The sequence below is a fragment of the Hippichthys cyanospilos genome, chromosome 7 (genome assembly GCF_059441005.1).
Source record: "Hippichthys cyanospilos isolate Australia breed blue-spotted pipefish chromosome 7, RoL_Hcya_1.0, whole genome shotgun sequence".
Taxonomy (NCBI): Eukaryota; Metazoa; Chordata; class Actinopteri; order Syngnathiformes; family Syngnathidae; genus Hippichthys; species Hippichthys cyanospilos.
Genome location: NC_142375.1, coordinates 13314621 through 13338914, shown reverse-complemented (window position 1 = coordinate 13338914; position 24294 = coordinate 13314621). Strand labels below are relative to the sequence as shown.

The 24294-nt window shown below is 38.6% G+C and overlaps 1 protein-coding gene across 1 annotated transcript; it reads right to left on the bottom strand.

The window, feature by feature from the left end:
- Positions 1-10154: 10154 nt before the first annotated feature.
- ugt8 (UDP glycosyltransferase 8) lies at positions 10155-23061 on the bottom strand. The gene is made up of 6 exons (XM_088418453.1): positions 22797-23061; positions 18350-19182; positions 14976-15118; positions 13577-13653; positions 12910-13129; positions 10155-11829 (listed from the first exon to the last, which is right to left on the bottom strand). The coding sequence occupies exons 2-6, from the start codon at positions 19178-19180 to the stop codon at positions 11454-11456; spliced, it is 1647 nt and encodes a 548-aa protein (XP_088274579.1). The 5' UTR covers positions 19181-19182; positions 22797-23061; the 3' UTR covers positions 10155-11453.
- Between the last annotated feature and the right edge of the window lie 1233 nt (positions 23062-24294).

Sequence of the window (24294 nt, the reverse complement as noted above, 5' to 3'; positions counted from 1 at the left end):
GCATCATCAATGGAGAGTATCTTCTCTCCCTCAGAGGGAAGTGCTGTGAATTCATGCTGGAATGTTTGCTTTGTGCATTAGGCACGTTTGTCAAGTGATTTACATGAGGTGGAAAAGTTTTGACGGGGGGGTTTATGGCACTGAAGGGCATCTACTACACCGAGTGTGACTTCCAGTTCCGGTTACCCGTCCCTGGCTTGCGTATCTCTCAGACAAACCTTTCTTCTAAGACATGAAGTTGAAATGTTTGTGTTTAGTAAATTTTTACATGGCTTATGTCCTTTAAAGTTATAGCTAACCTTGAGGCCATTCCATCATATCAAATAATATTTAGGGTACCATTCGTTGGAGCAGCAATAAGGTGAAAGGGGGTTCAAAAAGAATCTTCTTTGAAATATCTCTTGTTAGATGCCAAGGTTGTGCACAAACAAAACAACTGACTGACCAGAGAAGCATCACAAGGACTGCAAATATAAATCAGAAGGACTTCCAACCGACAAAGTATGCCAAAGTGTGTTGTGGTAATTTTATTGAAGGTAAATGACCCCACTCAAGGTCTTTATTTACCTTTCAAGGGAGCCCAAAAGTTTAAATTATACTCAAACTTTATGATTTATTTTAACCAAACAAGGTTACAGTATATCGTCTACTGGTGTATGTCTGGTGTATGTGTACTGGTGTATGTACATTGTTAGATCAGTGCTTCTCAATTTTTTTTTGCAGCGCTCCCTCTTGGAAAGAAAACATTTCATTACTTCCCACTTGCTGCATGACTGTAAATAAGATGATCTATTGAAAATAATGTATAAGTATACCTAAAATTGTATAATTTGTAACATTAACAAAAGGAAAAAAGTAATATAAATACAGTAAATTTTCAACATTTGTTGAAAATTTACTGTATTTATATTACTTTTTTTTATATTACTTTTAAGCCTGTTCCTTGGGGTCATCCGGACCATCCCTGACATTACCTTGCGCCTTCCCAAAAGGCAGGACTGAGTTACAGATGAGATACAGATGAGCGTAACATTTTCAATAACAAAATATCTATCTATCTATCTATCTATCTATCTATCTATCTATCTATCTATCTATCTATCTATCTATCTATCTATCTATATATATATATATATATATATATATATATATATATATATATATATATATATATATATATATATATATATATATATATATATATATATATATATATATATATATATATATACAGTATAAGTGTAAGGATAGTCGTGAACACGGAGGGGAAAACACTGTATGTTTACTCTATGATGCTGAGTATGACTCACATGATTGTGTAGTCCTGTGACATCAGTGATTACTATCTATAGACAAACAAGAATTCACACTGACACTCATATCTATGGGTGCTTTAAAGCCCATAGTGGGCGCATAAAGAGCAAGCCAGAATAATTGAAGAAAGCTCCAAGTAAAAACTGTATGGGGAAAGCAGAATCAACCCCTGGGACCTCTCAGTCGTGAGGCAATTGTGCCATAGCCAAAATTTCAACTTCAGAAGTGTTTGGAGAATAGGCTAATTCTTTACTGAACCACAAATGCTCCTGCCTTTCGTTCATAAACTTCTTTGACACTCTTTGATATCTCAATTGTTCTTGCAAGCAAAGACTATTATAAACAACAAACTTTAGATTAAAAACAACAAACTTTTGAAGTGAAAGGAATGAGCCACACATAGCCATTTTGCTGCCTCTCTCAGACAAGTGCACAAATACATTGTCTTGACCAGACCATCTGAGTGTAATTACTGACAAAATAGCCCAACTGTCACCTGGTAAACAATTTTCATTCGAAAGCCGCACCATCATCGTGTTGACGTGAATTTGAGACCAAAACAAGATGAGGCACTTATGCAGGCATCATTGACATGTAAAGACTAATGGAGGGAGATGGCAGATGAAAGGGAAACAGAGGGAAGCGGGAAAAACACAAGAGGTGGAGTTAAAGTGACAGAATAGCTTTTGAGGTCTGAAGTGCTGTAATAGTTCTCAGTGAAATAAATTTGCGGATATTCAAATTGACAGAATCTTGGATGAGGCTCAAAATTACCAAGAATAGTCTGCGCGCATGCCACCCGTGTCAGTCGTACGCAATTTAGTCTCAGGGTATGTCGAAAATGGCGTCGTCAGCGTGTCACGCTCCGCGCTCCAATGGCAGCCTGTGCTGCGTGTCGGGCCTGCGTCGTATGAGTGATGACAGCCAGCAACTGGCTTCCGTTGGGATCTAATCAAATGTGGAGGGCCCACGTGGCTGCGGACCGATAGAGAGGCGCGCTAACAGAGCTGCTCAAGGGAGGACTCATCCATCAAGCGCAAAGCGCCGGGCTGCCGCTCGCAAAGATGGAGAGCTCGCTGACGGGCTCCTGAGAGCGCGTGTGTTTGCGTGTGCACGCGCGCTCAGATAAGTGCACAGATATCCGCTGTTTAAGATAACAACATCTGATGTCTGACAAGAGTGTTTACACCGCGTTTTGAAGGTGGATGACGACTTCATTGAGACGGCAACCTATCCTGCATTACTCTTCCACTGTCTACTCTGTTGTTTTTAAATGCCAATTTCTCCGATATCAGTTAGATTATGAATCACTCACACAACATTCACATTTGATACTTGTAAATTTAAATTTTAATTCTAATGAACCCAGTAGAATTGAAGTAGAATTGCTGTGTTAATCTTGAGAGCCACTTGTTGCTAGGCAGCATCCTTGAAGCACAATCATTTGTGCCCCGATGGCCAATGAACATGCGGGCATATGCCAGTCACGCCCTCGAGACAAGGTTTGAAAAGTAAACAAGATGCCATACATGAAGGAAATATCTATATAAATAGCTCTATATGGTTATGAAACTATTACTCTTTGCAATTGATTCCCAATATCAAACATAGAGAAAATGAGTGTCATTCTTCCAGTCGAATACTGAGACGTTTATGCTGTCACTGCTCATTGCAATGCTGCGATGTTTAGAGAAGGGGGTACATACTTGCCATTGCCCCTGTTGAGCACTGGATCACAAACATATTGAATGTCTCTTTTAATGTCCTTCAGTCTGCCTAAAAGTTGTTGTGTTGCAGGTTGTACAGCTAATTAAATTTCAATTAAATAGCAGAAAGCTATCAATCAAAGAAAGATGAGACAGATGCCATGGACCATTCTGGACTTTTTTTCTTCTTTTTTTTTCCTTAATCAGCTGCCAGGATTTAATTTACAGTAGAACTCCTCAACAATTAAATCATGTTTACAGTTTCACAATAAGTGACGTTTCACTATAGCAAATCCACGTCTCGGACGAAAACATAAAGAACATGTTGTGCAATCTACAATCTGACTGAAGTTAAAAACAAAACCATTCAACTAGGCCACATTGAAAGAAAGAAGGAGAAAGAAAGAAAGAACCAAACAAACAAACAAACAAAGAAAAATAATGTCTTTCACAATGCTCCATCCATCTTTCATCTTTATTACTTTTATCCTGTCCTCAAGTAAGCTCAGTTCAAGCTTGACATGTACGCAAGGTATGCACGCGTCAAAATGACGTTATTTCAGCAACCACGCCCCTCCGTGCGGAGATCACACAGGCCGTATTTTACGCAAAGTGTACCCTTCAGAATTTCTTTATGAGCGGAAAACATGGCAGGCCAACTATTGTTTAGGAAAGTTTGCCGGTACAAGCACCTTTATGATTCGGCTGAAAAAGACTAGCGTGACCTAAATAACGTGAACAACTCCTGGTGATCACAATAGCAGGAAGGGATGAGGAGTGTGTAAAAAACACTTGGAAGAATTTAGATCGTTTGAATCTACATGGATTTTCCACTTCTTTTATAGAGTGGTGTTGTTTGTATGCTGTAGACTCCATTTACTGCCACCTATAGTATGGGAGAATATCTTCTGACTGCGGGGGAAAGCTGCACCGAGTATGAAGTGCTGCAAAATGCGAGCCTCCACACCAAGCATAAACTAAGCTAGACTTTTGCTGCAGGCTTGACAAGACAAATGCAGAGGAAAACATTTCTTACTATGAAACAGGGAGATTTTTCGTTATGGGGGTAGTAAGAAAGAGAGAAAGGCTTCCATGCATGGAGATTTTTTTTTTTTTGCACATGCAGGTTTTGTTATAAAGGAGTTTCACTGTACAGTCCTGTTTTTACTTGCTTGCACACATTGAATATTCCATGAGGTATTTGCATGGGCATATTTACAAATCAATATTGGCTAGCATTGAGTTGTATCGTTTCCTGGCAACAGTTGACAAGGTCTCATGACAAAAGTGATAAAGCATGCTGGACGGACTTCCATGACACGCATCATTTAAAAAAAAAAAGTCCGCTGACTCTGATTCTTTTTTTTAATCAATTAATATAATACTGTATATTGTAATGTGGGAAGTACACCATATGGCAGTCGGTAAAGTGTAAATGGGATGGGCGTGACCACCCACGACCCACATCAGCACAAATTAGTCGAGTCCGCCGGTGAAAATTATCTGTCAATGTCAGCGAGTGCGAAAGGCGTCAAAAGGTACAATATGATGTTTTGCCTTCGAGAGGCACTGCACTTCAGAGCAGCCTCCGGAGCACCGATGACAAAACACACTTAAGCGTCCAGGAGAATTAACTTACTGATAAGGGAACACTTGTACCTAGAGCGTGTCCATTCCCATGGTGTAAATGGCTGAATCAAATCTATCTAGTTGCTGAATTAAGGGCACGGGAGGCCGTGGTGGCAGTACAGCAGGTCGTTCAGTAATCAAAGGGTCGCCTGTTCTGTTCGAGTCATGTGTCCTTGCGTCCTTGGGCAAGACTCCTCACCCGCTTGTCTCCAATGGTTGGTCGGAGGGGCCAATGTGGCAGCCCCGTCTCCGTCAGCCTGCCCCAAGGCAGCTTTGGCTACACAACATAGTTTACCACCATTGGTTTGTGAATGTGTGAGTGCATGAATAATGTATCCATTGTAAAGCGCCTTTGAGTGTCTTCAAAAGAACTATATAAAAGTTATTTATTAGTAGTAGTAGTAGTTGTGGTAGTAGCGGTATTAATATGCCCTATCATGCATTGAATCTTAAAATCATTGATACGGTCTGGAGTAAATGGGGTATTTGTTTATCTGTGCACTATTTGTTAAGTGTAATATGGTGACTTTGGGATGAAGTTGCTGCCTCCACTTTTTAGGTAACAAGGAAAAATAGGAACATTTTGAATACAATTAACCAATTTGTTACGAGAATAGTTTCCTTCTGGAATGGTCGAATGTGTGTTATTATATGTATTATAGTGTTATTTTTGTATTATGGTATTATTTTACTGCCATTGTTGAGTTTACTTGTCAGTTACACTTTTCAATCTATTTCACTCTTGGAAACAACTTCACTGAAGCACAGTCACCAGTAGATGGCATTGATACTCCATTTTAAAACAGGGATTGAACGCAATGGCTTGTGGCTCTTGAAAATGTCAAAATGCTGTAAAATGGATGACGGTTAATTGAGTGTCGCATTAAGTTTCATTAAGCAGGCATTATGATTAAAGGCAACCCCGTGTAGCCTGACTGTTTCAAAATCAGTATTTAAAGAAGAAATGGATATGATCATCAAGTTAAACAAACAATTGTTTCTGAGAGCTAATTGAAGCCAGGGTGGCTTTGTCCTAGATCAAAAATATGAAATCACACCCATGATGAAAGAGAAAAATATATGCTAGAGATCAAATGGCACGCAGCGCTGAAATGAAGTCGGGGTGTGTATTTATGAGTGTTTGTGTAAACAGCACACCTATGAGGTCAGTACGCAATCCCAGGAGAGGTGAGATTTTTATCGTTCTATCTTCTGAGCCCGCTCTCCACTGACCTCTTTCTTATTGCTGCTGTCTGAGATGTGTCAGGGCCGCACCATTTAAATCATAAATGTTTCCAGATTAAGAAATAATAAGACCTGGATGCTCACTTCCCTGTTGGTTAGGTACACTTGCAAAATATAAAATCTTAAATCCTGCAATTACAAAGATAATATTGCTACATTTTTATTGATGGTGTCCTGAGAGGAGTGTCTAATTAGTTAGAGAGGCAGAGCATTTGATATCTTGAGCACGACTTCATGTTTATGTAGTTTATTCTGAATAGTTTTCAATCACTAACACATAATTAGACATCTGGCTAGAAAAGTCTCTCCAATCCGATTCTCAATTTATCACAGATATGGAGAATCAGCCTGCAAGCTCCGCTTCGGGTGACGTTTGGAACAAAAGTGGAAATATTGGGAGCGACGGGTGGAAAACTGTGGGCAGGAATTAAAGGAAGAGTGGAAAATAAAAGAGGTTGAGTCGAAAGCGGGGAAATTAATTCAGAGTGGAGAGGAGCACGGAGTAAATTACAGAGAGGCTCAATGATTTTTGTGCCAGGAGAACATTTGGCCAACTCTCTCCTTGTGGGTGACACACACAGGCATCTGTCCATTTCAAAGTCAGTGTGTGTGTGTGTGCACTGGTTTGTGTACTTGTGTGTGTGCATGTGTTTGCGCGTTCACACATGTGTTTGTGTCAGTGTTTATGGATGGATGAAGTCCTATCATTGTGTCAACATGGAGATGGAAGAAGCCTGACAGCAAGAAGGAGTGACTGACAGTTTTTATATCAATCAGTTGCACACAAACAGCGTGAGTGCGTGAGTGTGTGCGTGTGTATGTGTGTGTGAATGTGTATTTAAGGGTTAGAAAAGGGTATTAGGCTGGAATCAAAAATAAATCATGTCGTTTGGATGTCAACTCTTGTCAGTTTGGCTCACCTCTGACTGTAATCTCTCAACTCCAGTGACCACATGTAAATTCTCACACGCACACACACCTACACACAGACCATTGGGCAAATTTACAGGTAGTTTCAGAACTCCTGTAATATCCATGGTAGCCTGAATGGCCCATCTAGCACACTGAAAAACATAATAAAATAATACCATCATTTTCTGACAGTAAGTCACATTTTAAATCCTTTATTTTACTCAAAAAACAACCATGTGCATTATGTATTGGTGAGTTTCACCTTTGATTCACTTTCCTTCTGGTTTAAATTCACATTTTGGTCTGGAAAATGTGGCTCATTAAATCAGTCAATAGTGATTATTCATATTAGCAGAAATACAATCTTAAAAGGACTAAATCTAGAATTTAACTGATTTTGTTTCCAGTTTGTTTCCCTTAATGTGTAGTAATTCACTTTATGTGTAGTAATTCACTTTATAACTCAGTGTGCCATACATCCCAGTGTATCCCACACGTTATCCAAGTTATCCAAAATGTATCTATTTATTGAGACCGCGCCATATAATCCAGTGAGAACTATGCACTGAAAAATATGCCAAATAAAAATTTCCATCTGCATAAACAGATTTTTTTTTTTCAATATGATATATTTTTCAATGCAATTCAATTGGAGGTTGTTATGTGCAGATTTTTACTGTTGGCAGGTTAGCCAGGTCTCATCTGCAGTGAATAGCAACCTTCTATTGTCTGGCATTATTTTCATTACATTTCATTTTTGATTTATTTGAAATAGTCTTAGTTCTTCTAAGACAGATTTTTACTCCGTTTACAGAACTTTGTATGCAACAAAGGTTGTTTTAAAGTGAACTCTTAATGTTGAGTTGCGTCTCCATATTGTATTGTGTTCTCTTTGGACATTTTCAAATGTAATACTAATCGCCTCAGTTGTACTGGCGCAGGCTCCCTTTTCCCTTGCGTTAAACTTGAGCGTGTCGCAAAACCAGTGTAGGGAGAGTTTTGCATCAGATCTCCACAGGTATGGATATTTTGTCCAACAGGTCATTCAGCTGTTGGTATGGGAAAACGAACGTGAAAGATGAGCCATTTTTTGTTATGGAAAAACACTGCCCTCTACTGGATTGAAAAAAAACTACTGGATGGATTTTAAGGAATTTCAGGTGCCAGTCACACAATGACTAGAGTATTCTACCGCATGTTTCTGGAACGTGTAAGGAAACTGGAGATAACTCATAGAGCCTCATAGAAGACAAACACAAAGATATAAACGAATATCTCGAGATTAGGAGTCAAAGATAACAACAATTGCACAAAAACAAAAAAGATCACGTGAGTTGTGTATAGATAGAAGGGAAAGTGAATAGAAGGCCTCTGTTAATTTAATTTTCTCTGAGTGCATGTGAAAGGGTTCTTATACACATGCTCTTGTCTGAAAAATACTGACAAAACACCATTCCTCCCACTTGTTTTCATGTCGCAAGTAAGCTGGTCACCATCCTGTCCAACAATCTATTCATAGTCACATTCACACCTATGGGGAATTTAGAACCTTCAGTCCTTGTAATATGCATGTTTTGAGTGCTGTGCGAGCAAGCTGAGGCCTGAGCCAAAATTTGAACTCAGGCTCCTTTTCATGAAGTCAAACGTATACTAATCCACTACTACATTGTTAAACTTTTAGGAATCAAGCGCATACTTGACAAAAAGTAATGCTGTGAGTCGTTCTCCTGAACACAGACCACCATGCAAGCGGCTATTTTTTTTTAATCATCATCATAGGCCCTCCCCACCTGTCTCGTGTCTCAGCAAACACAAAGGGTTGCGCCAGTGGTGGCCACAAAGGAAAACAGCTTGATAGGTGTAAATTAAACATAGCTGCAGACGCTTGCTAGTGTTAGTGAAGGAGGTCTGCAAGCCCCCACAGGCAGTGTGAATAATTAACAGGGTCAGTGAACGAAGCAGAGTACCAGGCTGGGTGTTTTGTTACCCCAGCTTCACTCAGCATGGGCATTCGGCATTGGATAACCCTATCTGTCCTCATGGCTTGCAAACTACTTTAAACGATTACACCATCCGATATGTGCAGAACTCTCTTGCCGTGTGGTAACCTTTCTTGACAGTCTGTATATCGCCCAGAACAAGACCCAAAACATTATCAGCTTGCTCATATGCACTCATCCTTTTTATTTCACTTCATCCTTTTTATTTCACTTCAAGTGAACAGCAAACGTCACCATGATTCCTGCAAAGCGCTTTATTCAACATTAGTATTTTGTTTACATTGCTGTATTTACAACACATGATGTGAAAGTTTTAAAATAGAGGTAAAATAATTTAAAATCCAAAATGTAAAATGAAATGCTGGGAGGAGATACAAAAGACTACAAAGAAAACTGTGGAATTCACATGTTCCTTAAAAAACTATGTAACAAATGTTGGACTGCAGATGATATTTTAAACAGGAGCTAGATGGTCTTTGACAAATTTAATACTGAAATAACGAGAAAAAATATAAATGCACTTTCATAAATTTGCATCAGTGTCCCTCCAGACCCCGATCATAGCTTGTCAAGCACCTGTTGGCCCATAAATCCGGTAGATGGATGTATTACTTATGATGAAAATGATGATATAATTATATTTTAGCCGGCATAGGTCGGTGTCATTGCAGCTCACAGGAGAAAGGATGACAAGGAAGTCTCCAACTTATAATAGGTTGGTTGCTTAACAACGAAATAATTCAATAATGTAATGTATTGCAAGGTCTTCTCAAGAAAAATCAATGGGATTATTTATAAACATTCATTGTAAGAAAATGGCATTTTTATGGCTACTTGGAAACCCCGTTATTTTTAACTCAATATTGATAACATTTGTCCTCACTTTACAACTCGGGCCTGCATGGAAATACAGAAAATGTCACTACAGCAGCTTGCACAGGCAAATTGTCAATCACGTTGATGAAAAATTATCTTATTATATGCATCATATACTTTGCTCCTCTTCTTGTAATATGTCCAATTCTTGACTTGGCGTAGTGAACGCGCTCTTTTTTTAATTATTTGTAAATTTGACATCTGGCGGCAATTCAAGAAATTCAGAAATGGTATATAAATGGTATAACTGTATATACAACCAGTTTTTAATTTCTTGAATTGCCACCAGATGTCAGATGTCAATTTATAAATATTGTGTGTTGGTTGTATGTTTATACTGTGTGTGTGTGTGTGTGTGTGTATATATATATATATATATATATATATATATATATATATATATATATATATATATATATATATATATATATATATATATATATATATATATATATATATATATATATATATATATATATATATATATATATATATATATATATATACCGATTGTGAAATATCCAGTGACGCACTGTGAGGATACTCACTCTATATTATTACTATGTACCATGTCATGTCGACACCCTACTGTGGAGACTTTCTTTTAATTCTTTGAATTGACATCTCAAGGCCAGTGTCGCAATCAGCTAAAATAATGCCACCCAAAGATGTACCCCACAGGATGTAGCTTCCAATAGCTTGACCTCATCACGTCATGTTTTTCTGCAGACTTTGCTCTCTGTCTTTTGTATTTTGCCTCAATTCCAGACAACAAAGTTCAATTCCACTCCAGTTTGACTTACAGAATTTTAAATGATCAAGTTATTATATCATGCTTATGTTTCACCAAATATTTGTCCTGCATCTGCATATAAAATTTACAGCAGCCGCAAACATTACTGTGCTTGCCTGGAATATATCAAAACCCCATGGAGAAGATTGACATAAAACAGCTACTCAAGAAAAGAATAATCTCCTCTACAGGATAGTCTCTGTGTGGAATGACAAAAGCCAAATGTTTTTTCAAAAGAAAAAAGTATTTTCAGGATAAACATTCTGTCCACACCTTACATCAAGTCCACAGGTACGTCCATACATCAACATACATGATTAATCTTAATTATTCCGGCTGCAAGAAGAATGTGGCTAGCAGAAATCAATCCACATCCTAACAAAAGGGGGAATTATCAAACAGATTTAAATTTATGTAAGACAGAGGACGAATGCATGTGGGGACTAATTGAAAATGTAACCATATCTCTGTAAAGCTTTTCATAATATTGTGGATAATGAAGTGACTGTATATCCACATGCTATCACACTGTGAAATAAGTCCATTAAATAAATTAAAATAAACTAAAACATCCATCACTAAAACTTTTTTTACAGTAATAAATAGATGTGCCCTCAAGCCGCGGAGGAGTTTTGCAGTGATCAACTAAATATTCCAAGTAGTTTAAAAGTTCACGTGAGGTTAGTGACATCACCATGGTCAGTCCACTCTTAAAGGTCAGAAAGATGTGCCAGAGAAGCATTTCATCCTCAGTGTTCCAATTTGGTGGTATGCTGCAGCAGTTGCTGTATTCGACTTTAAATGCTCCTCAGTGGACACACTTTTACACATACACACACATACACGCTGCGTATTCCTTGTGAGCATCATGGCGAGTGACAGTTGCCTCTTGTTGCGAACCTAACAACAGTCTTTTCCCCGTGCTTTTGTCAAAACACAACCCAAAGTGAGCAACTGCCTCCTCATCCCGCTTGGTCGTTAATTTACCTTCTTCTCAACCTTTAAGGCGCCGTTGCCTTTGTGTTTACCGTTGGACAAGCTGTGGCAGTGTCCGTTCACACTGGTTCCCTCCTCCTTGGAAGCACCACTTATTTGGCTCTCGTCAACACACTTTGCCCTAAGTAATCTCCCCAAGCGTCGCAAGGCAAAGCCAGATATAACCAAGGCTGACACAACGACGAAAATCACATCCAGTAAAAAGTACTGGTAGAGGGATATGTCGTACACAGCAGAGCGCAGGTGGTCTGTGCCATTGTGACGGAGGGTGTAGTTGATCCAATAGACGGCTCTTGTCACCGGGTGGTCTGGCTGGTCTTTGTGGATGGTCGAGAGAATGGCTGCCCGTTGTCGATACCTGCAAAGAGTTAACTTTTTATTGCGGTACCGTACGTGCCTATGATCCCAAAGATAATCACGATAGCACAAACAATCCAAGCAGTAAAGCCATCTGCCATCGGAATTTTTTTACCTTGGGGAAAGTTGTACTCTAAATGTAAATGCATCTGTGTTTGCAGAGTCACTGGGCCAATCAATGTGAAGTAACCCCCCCGTAATACATTTTCAGTTTGCCTGATTCTTTGATTCTTTTAGTGTGTTATGATGACAAATAATATTGATGACTCCATAAATAATTCCATGTTTGAGTCCCCATGCTCAGACGGTTTTTGAATTAGGTTACAAATTTGTGCCACGCACACTTTTTGGATTCAAAAATTGCACATTAAATGTTGGACCATATTTGGAGGCCCTCATCTTAGGTATGTCTATAGTGCGGACCTGCAATTTGTTATTTCGATGTATTCTGTGCCTGTATGTACACACAAACATTGCATTGGTGTGGTACTTTTATGATATATTAACCCTTTAAAAGTAGACTGTATGATTGTACAAAGCATTTCTTTAACATTATGGGGGTCCATGCATATCCTAGAAATGTTTGTTGTTGTTGTTGGTGTTGGTGGGAGGGTATCAACTAGTTTATCATCGCATTTGGTGATGTTATGTATTTAGGCACTCAGGTGGGGTTAAAGAAGTGCTCCTAATATGGCTACAGGTCAAATTTAGCATTTCTGATCCCCCACCTGTAGGCAACTCATTGGCCATATGGGCACATGATGATGATGATGTCAGGAGAGCATTTTACCTTGTTATCAACAGTGGTCTGTTGACATTATTCTGAGTCAATAAAAACTGATCGAATTCCTTCACTACTAAGCCTTTGCATGTAATACTATATTTTGACATTTTCTGAAAATTTTAAAAAAGTGAAAAAGTCTAGAAAGTAGGTCAACTGTTGCTTTAAGTGCCTATTTATGTTTTTGGTAAAAGTATTTTTTTAAGAACTACATAGATGACAAAAAAAAAGGCACAATGGGCATTACCACAAAAAACATAAAAATATGTAAAATACATGACAGTATAAAGGGAATCTCACCTTGTGTCATTTATGACAGTGACCAGGGCATTGTAAAGGTCGTCTTCGCTCATGCTTTTCCAGTGCAACATAATGCCCATACCTTTGGCGGTCACACGGGTCATTGTGTCGTAGTGGTCTCCAAACAGGGGCACACCCACCACTGGCACCCCATGGTACATGGCCTCAAAGATACTGTTCAGTCCACCGTGACTCAGGAAAGCCCTTATGTTGGGGTGGCCTTAACAATAAGAGGCATGCTCTGTGATTATTTATTTTCAAATGTGCAAACAAACTGACAAAATTGATTCAATAGCGCCAATGCAAATAGGCGTGGACATCAGAATCCGGTACAATTGTTACATCAAAATAAAGTAACAGTGTATGCGTAAGGTAACCATTAACCAATACTAAAAGCATGCACCTGAAACATGGTAAAAATGTCCGCTTCTTTTTGTAAATAGGATGTGGTTTTACAAAGTATATACTCATGTGCATACTGTTTGCTGGTGAAACCAAACAGAACTACTCATAGCAAATTCAAACAGTCACTGAATACTGCACATTCCGAGTCCCTGAGATAGTCACATAGCTGTAAATAGCCAGGGGAGAAAGGATTTGCAAAAAAAAAAAAAAAAAAAGGCTCATGTCAATTGAATAAAATATATATGTAAAAATAGACACTCACCTAATAAATCATTCTGAGGCATCCAGTCAACAAGCTTAGTGTTGTTGCCAATGTTACTGGGCGGGACACCAGAAAATCTGCTTAAAAAAGTGTGTTACATTAGCAAAACACTAAAACAATGACATTTTACCTTCTTTGAATGTATTCAACTTGAACTTGTATTTGCACATCATTCAATTGTGTGAAACTGGCATCTATCATTTTATGAAAAAGAGAAGGGAAAATTACATCAGCTTTTTTTTCAAGCAGCAAGAGCAGCAGCCAATGCATGTACATTCTTTCCTCAAAATCTTTTATCTCACTTTCTGCAACAAAACACTAAGTTACTGTGCTTACAATCAATGCCTACATTCATTCAGGCCAATTATCAATGACGCGATTCGTTTGGCTTGATCCCAACGCATCTCCTCAGCCCCATTTTTTTCTTCCAGTTATCTCCTACTAGAAAATCACATCCGGATCATGACAGTTTATATCATACACATTAAAGGCCAACACACAATAACATTTCACACAAACGCTTGAATGCAGAAGAGCTACATTTCATTGAAATGTATTATGATGCTACATGTAATATGTCTATTTGCGACAAAAAATGAAACTAATTTAAACTAAATATATATTTTGTTTCCCCAAAGCGATGGTTGACTTAGGAAACAGTGATTATATAGCATGTTATACTCTCAAAGAACAAATAAGATGACAAAAATAACCAAAACATCTGAATTGTATCTGATATTTGTTTTGTCTATGGGTCAGTGTGATGGATGGGTAAATGATTACATGAAATTGAATTACAGTTCCACCTTTCTCTGCTCACTGACCAAGCACAAACATTACCCAAAGTTCACGGTGAACCCTTGTGTTACTGATTCATTTGCAGAGCATACATCCATGCCTGACTTATCACGTTCATTTTCTTGATTCTCGAAGAAAGCAAAGAAAAGAACATCAGACAGTTTAATTTACAAAAACACCAGCTATGCAAAGGGTTTACTTTAGGCGATGATTAACTAAGTGAATTTTCCAGCCCTTTCCCCCCTATCACTTAGTGTGATAAATTGGTTAACTCCATCTTTTAAGTCTGGAATCACAATAATACATGTACATGAAGAGAAGCTAGTTTTGGTTCATTCGTTTTCTAAAGCTCTCGTCCTCATGAAGTTTGTCTGAGTGGTTAAAATTAAGCTTTTTGAGTGGTGCCATTGTGTGGTCATCAGGAGCCAGGTTGTGGTGTCCCAGTCAGAATCAGTACTGTCTGACCACAGCACCATGATCTTGAACCAAGATGGGGAAATGTCAGGACATTGAAGTGCAAATTGTTCACCTCTTTCACAGTGATATCTGTGATAGACGAGTAAGGATAAAGACGAGTAATAGGGATGAAGAGGTACTTTACCTCCAAATAACTCGCTGGGGTAGCCTGGCGAGGGCTCCTGCCAATTTATGTGCGATGTCGTGGGAAAGGAACTTCACCCCAGCGCCAAAAGACACCACAACAAAGCCGTTCTCTGCTGTCTCAATAACCCATTCCTCAAAGTCCTGTGGGAACATGTAAAAAGTTGGAAAGGAAAATACATTTGTCCACAATTATTTTCATTCATAGTTTCAATTTGGAGAAAAACAATGAGTGATTTAGTCCAAACAGACAATCCCGCAGAACCATTCACTTTATACAAGTTTGTAGTTGACATTTATTGCTTTATAGAGTGGTAGAGTCAACAGCAATAAAGATTACACAGAGGTATTATCTTGCATGCATGTTTTAATGAGGCTTGATGTCGTAAAAGTGAGTCAAAAATGTTTTTCAAGTGATTGCTGATATGGTGGGGAAATAAGTCATTACAATAAATCTTAACGGGTACTTTTCAGGTATAAATTGCTGTGATTGTAAGATGTCGGCTACTGGTTGTTGTCGCTATTTAATGACCTAATCTGCCAATTTCATCTCAACCATTTCACTGTAGGAGTTTGTTATACTATTTTAATGACATTTCAGCTGTTTTCAGCTAATAAAGTTATTGACCTCATAGTAGCTTAAAGGCAGCTCCGTTTGCAAGTGCTTTTGATGAAGGATTGTCTAAAAGTGACTATAAAGAAACTATTACATGTTTAATGTATTAATAATGATAAGTATGTGTCAACTAAATGCTAGTTAGCGTTTGTTGACTTAAAATTTTAATCGCAAGCCTGCAAATTCTAATTGCAATTGCTTAGCATTAACATAAGCAAATGTTGATATAATGTAAATAATGAGTAGCTTGACACACTCACAATGGCAAACAAAGAATGAGTAGTTGTAACAACTCACTTCAACTCACAACCTTAGTGGATTATAAAATATAAGTAAAATGAATGTCAATGTTTTCTTTTTGTGAGGGCGGTTGATTACATGATTTATTTGATTTACTTGATGTATAACTTTATTTAATGGAATAATCGATAGGATAATCAACATTTAAAAGATTCAATGTGACAGTCCAGCATAACACACAAAAAGGACAGAAAATGGAATTAAACGTTCAAAAGATAACACTATTCTAAAATGGACATAACGCAGTAACAGAAATTGGAGGCGTGTTGCCTTTTTGTAAAGTGCCGATATTTAGCTAGGTAGATTAAGACAGCTCTTGGCCTTTCATGTGGTTAAAAAGTTCAATCGAATAAGAACAAATTATAAATGGTTCATGTGTCAACATTGAATACATTCTGCAATAATTTTGACAAGACAATGTTTAACGACAGTATGCTAAAACACTGAAACTATCACAGCAGTACCCATTATGCTGCAAAATATTTTACGGTTTCAACATCAAAACGGTACCAAGGAAAACGGCAAAATACATGCCACAGTTACCATATCAGCGCAAGATGATTCAGCAAACAATAACAATGCTTTTGCAGCACAATGGAGACTGATTATAAAACTGTGGTATCAAAAACTAGGATACAGCAATCGGCTAAGATAATACTGCTAATAATATGTGTTTGATGTTTGTCATTTTCAGTAGTGTATGTCATATGGGTGAGGTGACACTGGTGAAGTAAGGAGACATGTTTGAGTCTTCCACATCCAACAGACGGAGGTAAATGGTCCAGCTGTGGCAGCAAAACCGGACCTGGCACGGAGCAACTGCAGCAGCACACTGTGCTCTGTGTCCCAGGCATGCAGCCCGCCTGTCCCTACAAGGAAGCCACAGTGACCCCATAAAAAGTCTCAGTGTCCCCTGGCTTCTGCCAAGAACAATGGCCTCCTTCTCCCTGCGCTTACATTCAAACTCCCGCACACACTAGAGCACAATGCTCCCTGTTGGCTCGAGAGGCATTCCAAAACGTCCACGCAGAAGATACCAATGACCCGCGCCGTCTTTGCCCAAACGATGGACTAAGTCACCCCCATCCCCTTCAGTGATTCTCTTTCCTGTCAAGGAAGTATTTACTATGTCCATTCAAACCAACAACATCCTCCGGCTGCTTTCTGTACATGTTAAGTGGGGACATTGCCAGTAGTAATAAAAATTCTCAGTGACAAAAATAACATTTGGAAATTTTATAGCCTTGTTCACAGTAAGGAGAATTTATCATCAAAAAGAAACAGGTTAGCTTGACTGCTGCAGCCAAGGACAGAGTAATGAGAATGTTGGCATATGTTGAATCCCAGTTTATGTCCCGAATCTCCATCGTTTTTTGCCACTTTTACGCATGACCTGCCCCCCTCCAATTCAGTCAGCAAGTCAATTGTTTGGGCCATTACATTGTTTAGGAATTCACTATAACAGTTGAATTGACTCCTGTGTACTTTCATATTCACGATGGTGGCATAGCAGAATTAGAAGTATATCCTGCTTCCATTTCTAAAAATCACGAGAGATGCACCAAACAGAATCCAGATGCTTCTGGCGGCGCATTTCCAATGTGGGACCACAAGGTACTTTGTGTCAATCGATTTTCAGTTTGATGAATAAGCTTTTACGTTAGCAAAATAAGTGTTTGCTTTTAAAGATTGATAGGTTTGTGGATAAGGAAAAGAACGTGAATAGTGTACTCACGGTCAACTGGAAGTGTGTTCAATGACCGCTTATATAAACATATCAAAGATCTATAGAAATTCTTGTTCAATGGCAGCAAAAAGCACTGACTAGTCCGTGAGCACATTACTGGAAGTACTGTATGTGAAAGCCTTTTATTTAAAAACCAGAACAGTGGCTTGCCAACTTAAATTGCGCATGTAGATCTACAATTTTTTCTCCATTGGCTCAAGACCAGGACCAGCCAAAAACTGTTGAATAATAGTGAGTGCACTCACTTGTTTAGCACGAGATAGTATTTAGCATTAGCTAAGGTCTGTTCCAAGATTGTCTAAATTTGTTATAAATAGTTCCTGGTGAGTATTGAAAGTATTAAAAACAGAGTTTTGGACCATTTAATTTAGCAAAATTGCGGTGCACTGGTTTGTGATTGTCAATCTGGTCACTGGATCCACAAATGAGTGTGCATGTACACACTTCTTTTTCTACCCGGCAGATAACCACAGTGACTTGTCTGCCCTCAAAACAAATGTTTTTTGTGAAAAATGTCCTTTTTTATGCTTGTAATTGTGGCACAAATCTAAAAAAAAGCACAATGGCAGGGTAACGGCAACAAATAAGCGGCTGTCTAGGTACGTTTAATGTAAAATGCACGGTAGGTTAAAGCCCTCGGTGTAAAAATGTTGATGCCAATGTCTGGCGATGTTATGGACCACCTGTCCTTCGTGAACCTCACAAAACTCACCTGCGGGAGCGGGTTTGCCGGTCTGGTGAGGATGCCGCCGATGTACACCACATGTGGTAGTGTGGGCCTGGGGAACTCCAGGGCCAAGTCAGTACACAGCATCCACATCTGGCTGCCTCGCACCAACTCAGTCATCGCCACTTGCGGCTTTATTCCGTGTTTCCTCATGATACGGTCGTACTTTGGGATCATAATAAAATGGACTCCAAAGTTCTCTAAGAGGTAGACAGCCGTGTTGGAGATCCTTTGGAACAGTGACATGCGGTCGGTGAGAAGTGAGTTGAAAACAGGCACGTACGAGAGTGGGGTCGGGGCTCCCACCTCCGTAGGGTACCACAAACCCGTGCTGACCACGGCATATTTCAAGCCTAGAAAATGCCCAATTACAAAGCCGCACATTTCATTGGGGTCCACCAGCAACAGGTCAAATTTGAGCTGCTTGAGGCGGGCCATGACCTCTGTGTTGCCTACTATAGCATTACAATTTTGACTGTAGTGTTCAAGAATGTCAAAAAGCTCCAGAAATGTAAGGCGGCCAGAAAAGATGTTGCCAACTTTGGACTGCAGGAAGCTCTCAGCTGTGCTGCTGTTGAAAATGCCCGGGTAGCGCTGTAGTTTATAGTGAGGTGAAGGGAGTACGTCACGTCCCTCTGAGACAAGGAAATAGACTTCATGGCCCTCCTGGTGTAGAGCGGTGGCCAACGTCTTGAAGATGTACATATGTGATTCAAACAGTGGGGGCGGGACCACAATGATTTTTGCAGCCCATGATGCACTGGGATGCCACGTAAGGAGGCCAAGGAGGAAGAGTAGAGATGGGGGCAGGAGCATGACTAAAATGATAAAGACACACAAAACTCATCATTATCATACTTACATTACACATTTAATATTAGCGTGCATGTCTACTAGTGTCAATCATGCAGAACTTAAGTGAAACGATTGTTCGCTAAATTCCATGGTGGATCGATAGCAAGTTCACATGACTAGAGCATGTGTTACCCTTTTTAACCACTGCATTTATTTCACAGATTTCATTCATTCAACTGTTCACCCACTGCGCAGCCATCACTGACATGCCGTGGGCAGCGCCATCGTCATTCTCAAAAAAAAAAGAAACAGCTGCTCTGTTCACAGGCAGAAGCACAAAGAATGATTCTCAAGTATTATCACCTCATGGCCTACGACAATACGCATATTTTCTTTCTCCTTCAAAGGACGTTTATAGAGACAGGAAATTGTCATCATTGATAGCTCTAAAATTTTAAATCTTGACAATGCACAGTTTTGATATGAATGTAATTCCACGCCAAAATACATCATCCATGTTGTAAAGATGACCAGAGAAAATACCAAAATTTACAAAGCTGTTATTTGGGCTGAAGATGAGTCAAATTATAGAGCATTGTGCTTTGATTAACATTTTTGGTTAATGAAATAGTTTCATCAATAATTCTTCAAGTATTAATGTAAAAGAAATAATTGAGAAATACAGAACCAGAGGCTGTTTCCAAACTTTTGACTGGTATTTCAAAGTACTCAATTAGTATTGAGTAAATAATATGCAATAAACACTATATTACATAATATTTAAGTATATGTTATTACATATTATTAAAGCCTTTGAAAATATCTAAATATCTGACTAAAAATAATTTATTCTCCTAACAAGAGACATTTTAACCAGGTTAGAATTTTTTTTAGGACTAAATATATTTATATAAACATTTTTGGATTCAGAAGGACTTTGAATATTGTTTTATTACAGAGTATTGTGTTCCTACAGTGTTTGTGTATGACTATTTTTATGTGGAAATGTTGCGCCCAGAAAACAATACCAATATTTTGCTAGGAAATAAAATGTTGATTTCCGATGGTATTCGTCTAAAGACATTTGGATTAACTGAAGTGAAGGTTTCTAAATGTGGCCAACATAACTTTCAAAAATGCTTCTGTGGGCGATGTTATTTTAAACGTTCACCTCAAAGTAGAATACTTTATTAGTGCATGTTTTACAGTTGTGGAGATGCATGAGTTTTGAATTTTCTAATAGTAAGATAAAAAAATACAATAAATAAATAAATAAAAACAAGTGAAAGGCTTGGAGGCATACAACATTGTTGTTCAAGTTCAACCAGTTTTTGATATCCCTGAAATATATCCTAGGAAGTGGAACCAGCAACATAAAGCTATTGACAAAATAACGCTCTGTTACAATTGCGAAATTACCTGTACACTTTAATAAAATTCAACTAATATTTCTTTGAAACAGAACAACAGCATCTGCAGCTTGTATGCTGTACTGCATATTTTGATTGTCTCAATGAGCTTTGTCTAGAGGCCTGAGAAGCCATAGAAATTTCAGCATATCACAAAATGAAACTGATAAGAAACGCTCGCTGTTTTTTTCTGTTTTTTTTTTTTTTTTTGCTGAGTCAAATGCAAACTTGTTTATAGAAGCAACATGCACACTATCTCTTTCAGCATTCATCCAATCACATCCTAAATTGATGACAGTATACGTGTACAGTAGTTAGCAACAACCTAATCCCTAAATACGACCGTGGAATTTTGTTTCATTTTATACATCCATTCATGACTATACAAGTTCTTATACTATCTCTCAAAGCATCAACATCCGCATGAACTGGTCGGACAGCTTGTCTTGCTTCATTAGTAAATGCCAACCGCATTAACGAAGCAGAAGTCAGCTGACAATAAAGCAGTACAACTGCACCTGGCAGGAACAAAAACAGAATAAAGTTCAATCTAGGAGAGAAAACTTCAGTATTGTCTGATTGAGAGAGATATTGTTCATTCGTGGCCAAATATGCATACCTCTCTTTATCGTAGGTGACTCCACATTCATCACCAAAAACACAGCTCAGAGTCAAAGTAGACAGCCCATTTCAAAACATCGGTCACAAAAGTGACTGTGAAGAAAACTCTATTAATGAGGCTGTATAAATGATTTTTCAATCATTGTATGTGAAGTACTGAAATACTACAATGTGAAGATGAAATGTGTGCAATGTCAAATGTTTAGAGAAGATTGTCACATGACCAGAGCTGTTTACTTTGTGGTTGCACTTGGAGAGAAAGATGACAGCCTCAAAGCTCCCCAGAAGTAGGTTAGTAAAATATGCTAAAATAAGCATAGAACAAACATCGTTTTTGTACACATGATCTTTAAGATGATATAAGCATTTGCACTTACTCAAATTGGTTTGGTGTGTTTGCACAATGAGTAATTATATTGTTGCTAATTATTTTGTTACTTTTTTACTTTATTTTATTTTTTTAAGTTCTTGGTAATTTCAAAGGGTTACCAATGGCATATGATTTTTTTTTCATGTCCAGGAAAATTTCGGGCTTAAATGGGTTAAGTAACAATTCTGATACAATATAATTGATCATAGGTCTAGTCAATAATTCAAATTAATCTAACCAATTTGTCATTTAAAAAGTAGAAGAGTTGAAAGTTTGCTTGATCTTGAAAGTGAAATTTTGGAAAAATGGCGGGCTGCAATCTGGTGTACAAGACAAGTTTAGTTACTAACTACTTTATTGTTACATTTAACCAATTTATGCATTTTTTTCTTGCACAATATATGAATACATTTTGGTCAAACAGATTAAAATTAGTACACATTAATGTTGTCTGAATATTTTCCTTAAAATAAATGTTTGTTGGGTATATTAACTTAAAATCAATTACATTGCTATTGTCCAGAATGACAGAGGAAAATCGAGATTTTACATTTTGGACATATCGCCCAGCCTCAGATCACTATGTGTACACACACGAGTAATCAGAGTGATCTAAGCAATTTTGTGCTTTCAATGAATGACCATGCAGTCAATGCAGGTGGTTCCATGGGCTTAGAGACATTTTATTCTGAATTTTCCATCTCAGAATTATGGCCAAATAAAAATATTCTATATGTAAAGTAGTTAACTTTTTCAACAATTACCGTATGAGTAAATTTTGAATATGTAAAGTCAAATTCAAACTGTATTGACGCTGACAACTGGAAAAACATGACTTGACTAACTTCCTGGAACATTTAAAACAATTACAGTCGATTGGGAACAATGATATAACCCATTCGTGCAATAGAACTTAAAAAAACGAATAACGATATTCGGTAATAGGACAAGTATTACTCTTGTGGCATTTCACGCATCATGTGTACCCTTGTACATGAGTGGCGTTGAACGCAACGCGGGCTCTTGGTTACACCTGTGTCTCAGGAGGGTTTGCGCTGACGCTTAAACGCCTCAGGGCTCTGTCAACAACGTTTCATTTTTAAAATTGCAATGCCGTTTAACTGACTGTGGCTGTGTGCTCGACAGGAAAAAAAAAACTCATTGGGGAAAAAGTTCAGCTGGGTGAACCTGACGGCGCGCGATACCTGTCGGCAATTCGCTACGCTAAGGCCCTTACCTAGTGACTTGAATGTTGCTCCGGAGTGGAGGAAAACGCCTCTCCTGGTCCTGTTCCCTGTCGGAGAAGTTTCACTTGGGAGCGCAAAAGTGGTCGAAAAGTATGATCGGGAATACAGCGCATGTATGTTGACAAATGGTTGCCGGGTTTTGGAGGACGACGACCTGTGGGAGTTGTCAAGCGACTGCCACTCGGGTCCGGTGCCGGAGGGAGGAAGGCGGGACTTGCAGCGGCCCAGGGAGGGATGCAAAGCCGGGGAGTGGCTGAATAAGGCCCGCGGTGCTTGGTTGGTGTGAGGAAGGAAAACAGTGAGGTGCGCGAGCCTACCGGTTTGTGTTTCAGGTGACTGTTGGTGGTGATGATGTCAGCATTTGTGATGGGACGGGAGAGGACGACTGCACACCTGTCAAATGTGTGCAGCCCTCTGAAATTATTTGAATAACTTGCACTTTGACGGGTCAAACCATTATGTGCATCATAGTCGGGAAGGGACAGAAAAATTGTATACGATAAGAAAGTTGAATTTGCAAATGTCCTACTGGAGGTGTGAAAAGAATTGATTCACAAAAGAATCGGGATTATCATTTACTCCTACTCCGAGTCAGAATCGATATAAAATGTCCTAAAATTTATTTTAAGAATTAAAACAAAGTCCTTCCTTCCATGTAACTACTCCAAATAGAAAAAATGAGTCGTATGCTCACAGTCATCCCATGATTTTTTTCATATTTAATGGGTACCAGAACACCCCGTGAAAAATTAATTCCATGAAAAAGGATATTTTTTAGGATATATAATTAAAAATACACGAAGCGCTAAGTGCACACTGTAAACACTTCAGGTAATACACAAATGTCAATGCAATGGCCCCAGTACTGCATGTGTGTATTTAGAAGTTTACACTTCCTAGTGTTTTTCTTGCCATTGTGTCGCATTACATTACATTGAGCAGCTATTGCTATCTAATGTGATGGTCATTCAGTGTACATTCTAATTAGAGCACCTTGCAGTTTATATTTAGAGAGAACAGGGTGGGGGCTCAACACCACCACTGCAAACAGTCTTATCAGGAAGAAGAACAGAAGACTGTAGTCTCTTCAGGCTTGAGATTGTTGTTTTACGCTGACATTGTGACTTGAGAGTCACAACACACTCAGGAGCTCATCTGTTTACAGCGTACACATACACGCACACATTGAGAAGGCCTTTCAATTTGGGGGGATGGTGCCATTATTGTGTGTACTTAAACGCAAATGAATGTTTCGTAGATAACACTCATCCGTTTGTGTGCGTGCGTGTGCTTCTTTCCTTCTTGTACAGTATACATCCACAACCGCTTGACGTCAATTTTATTTACATATGCCCTAATCACAAAGTGTTTTCATACGGCTTCACAAACCCACAGTTTTATGTAACTTCCCAAACCACAGAGGTACCCGTATCCTCATTTAAGAACGCTGTGATATTCTCAAGTACTGTATTTAACATTGGCAATGAA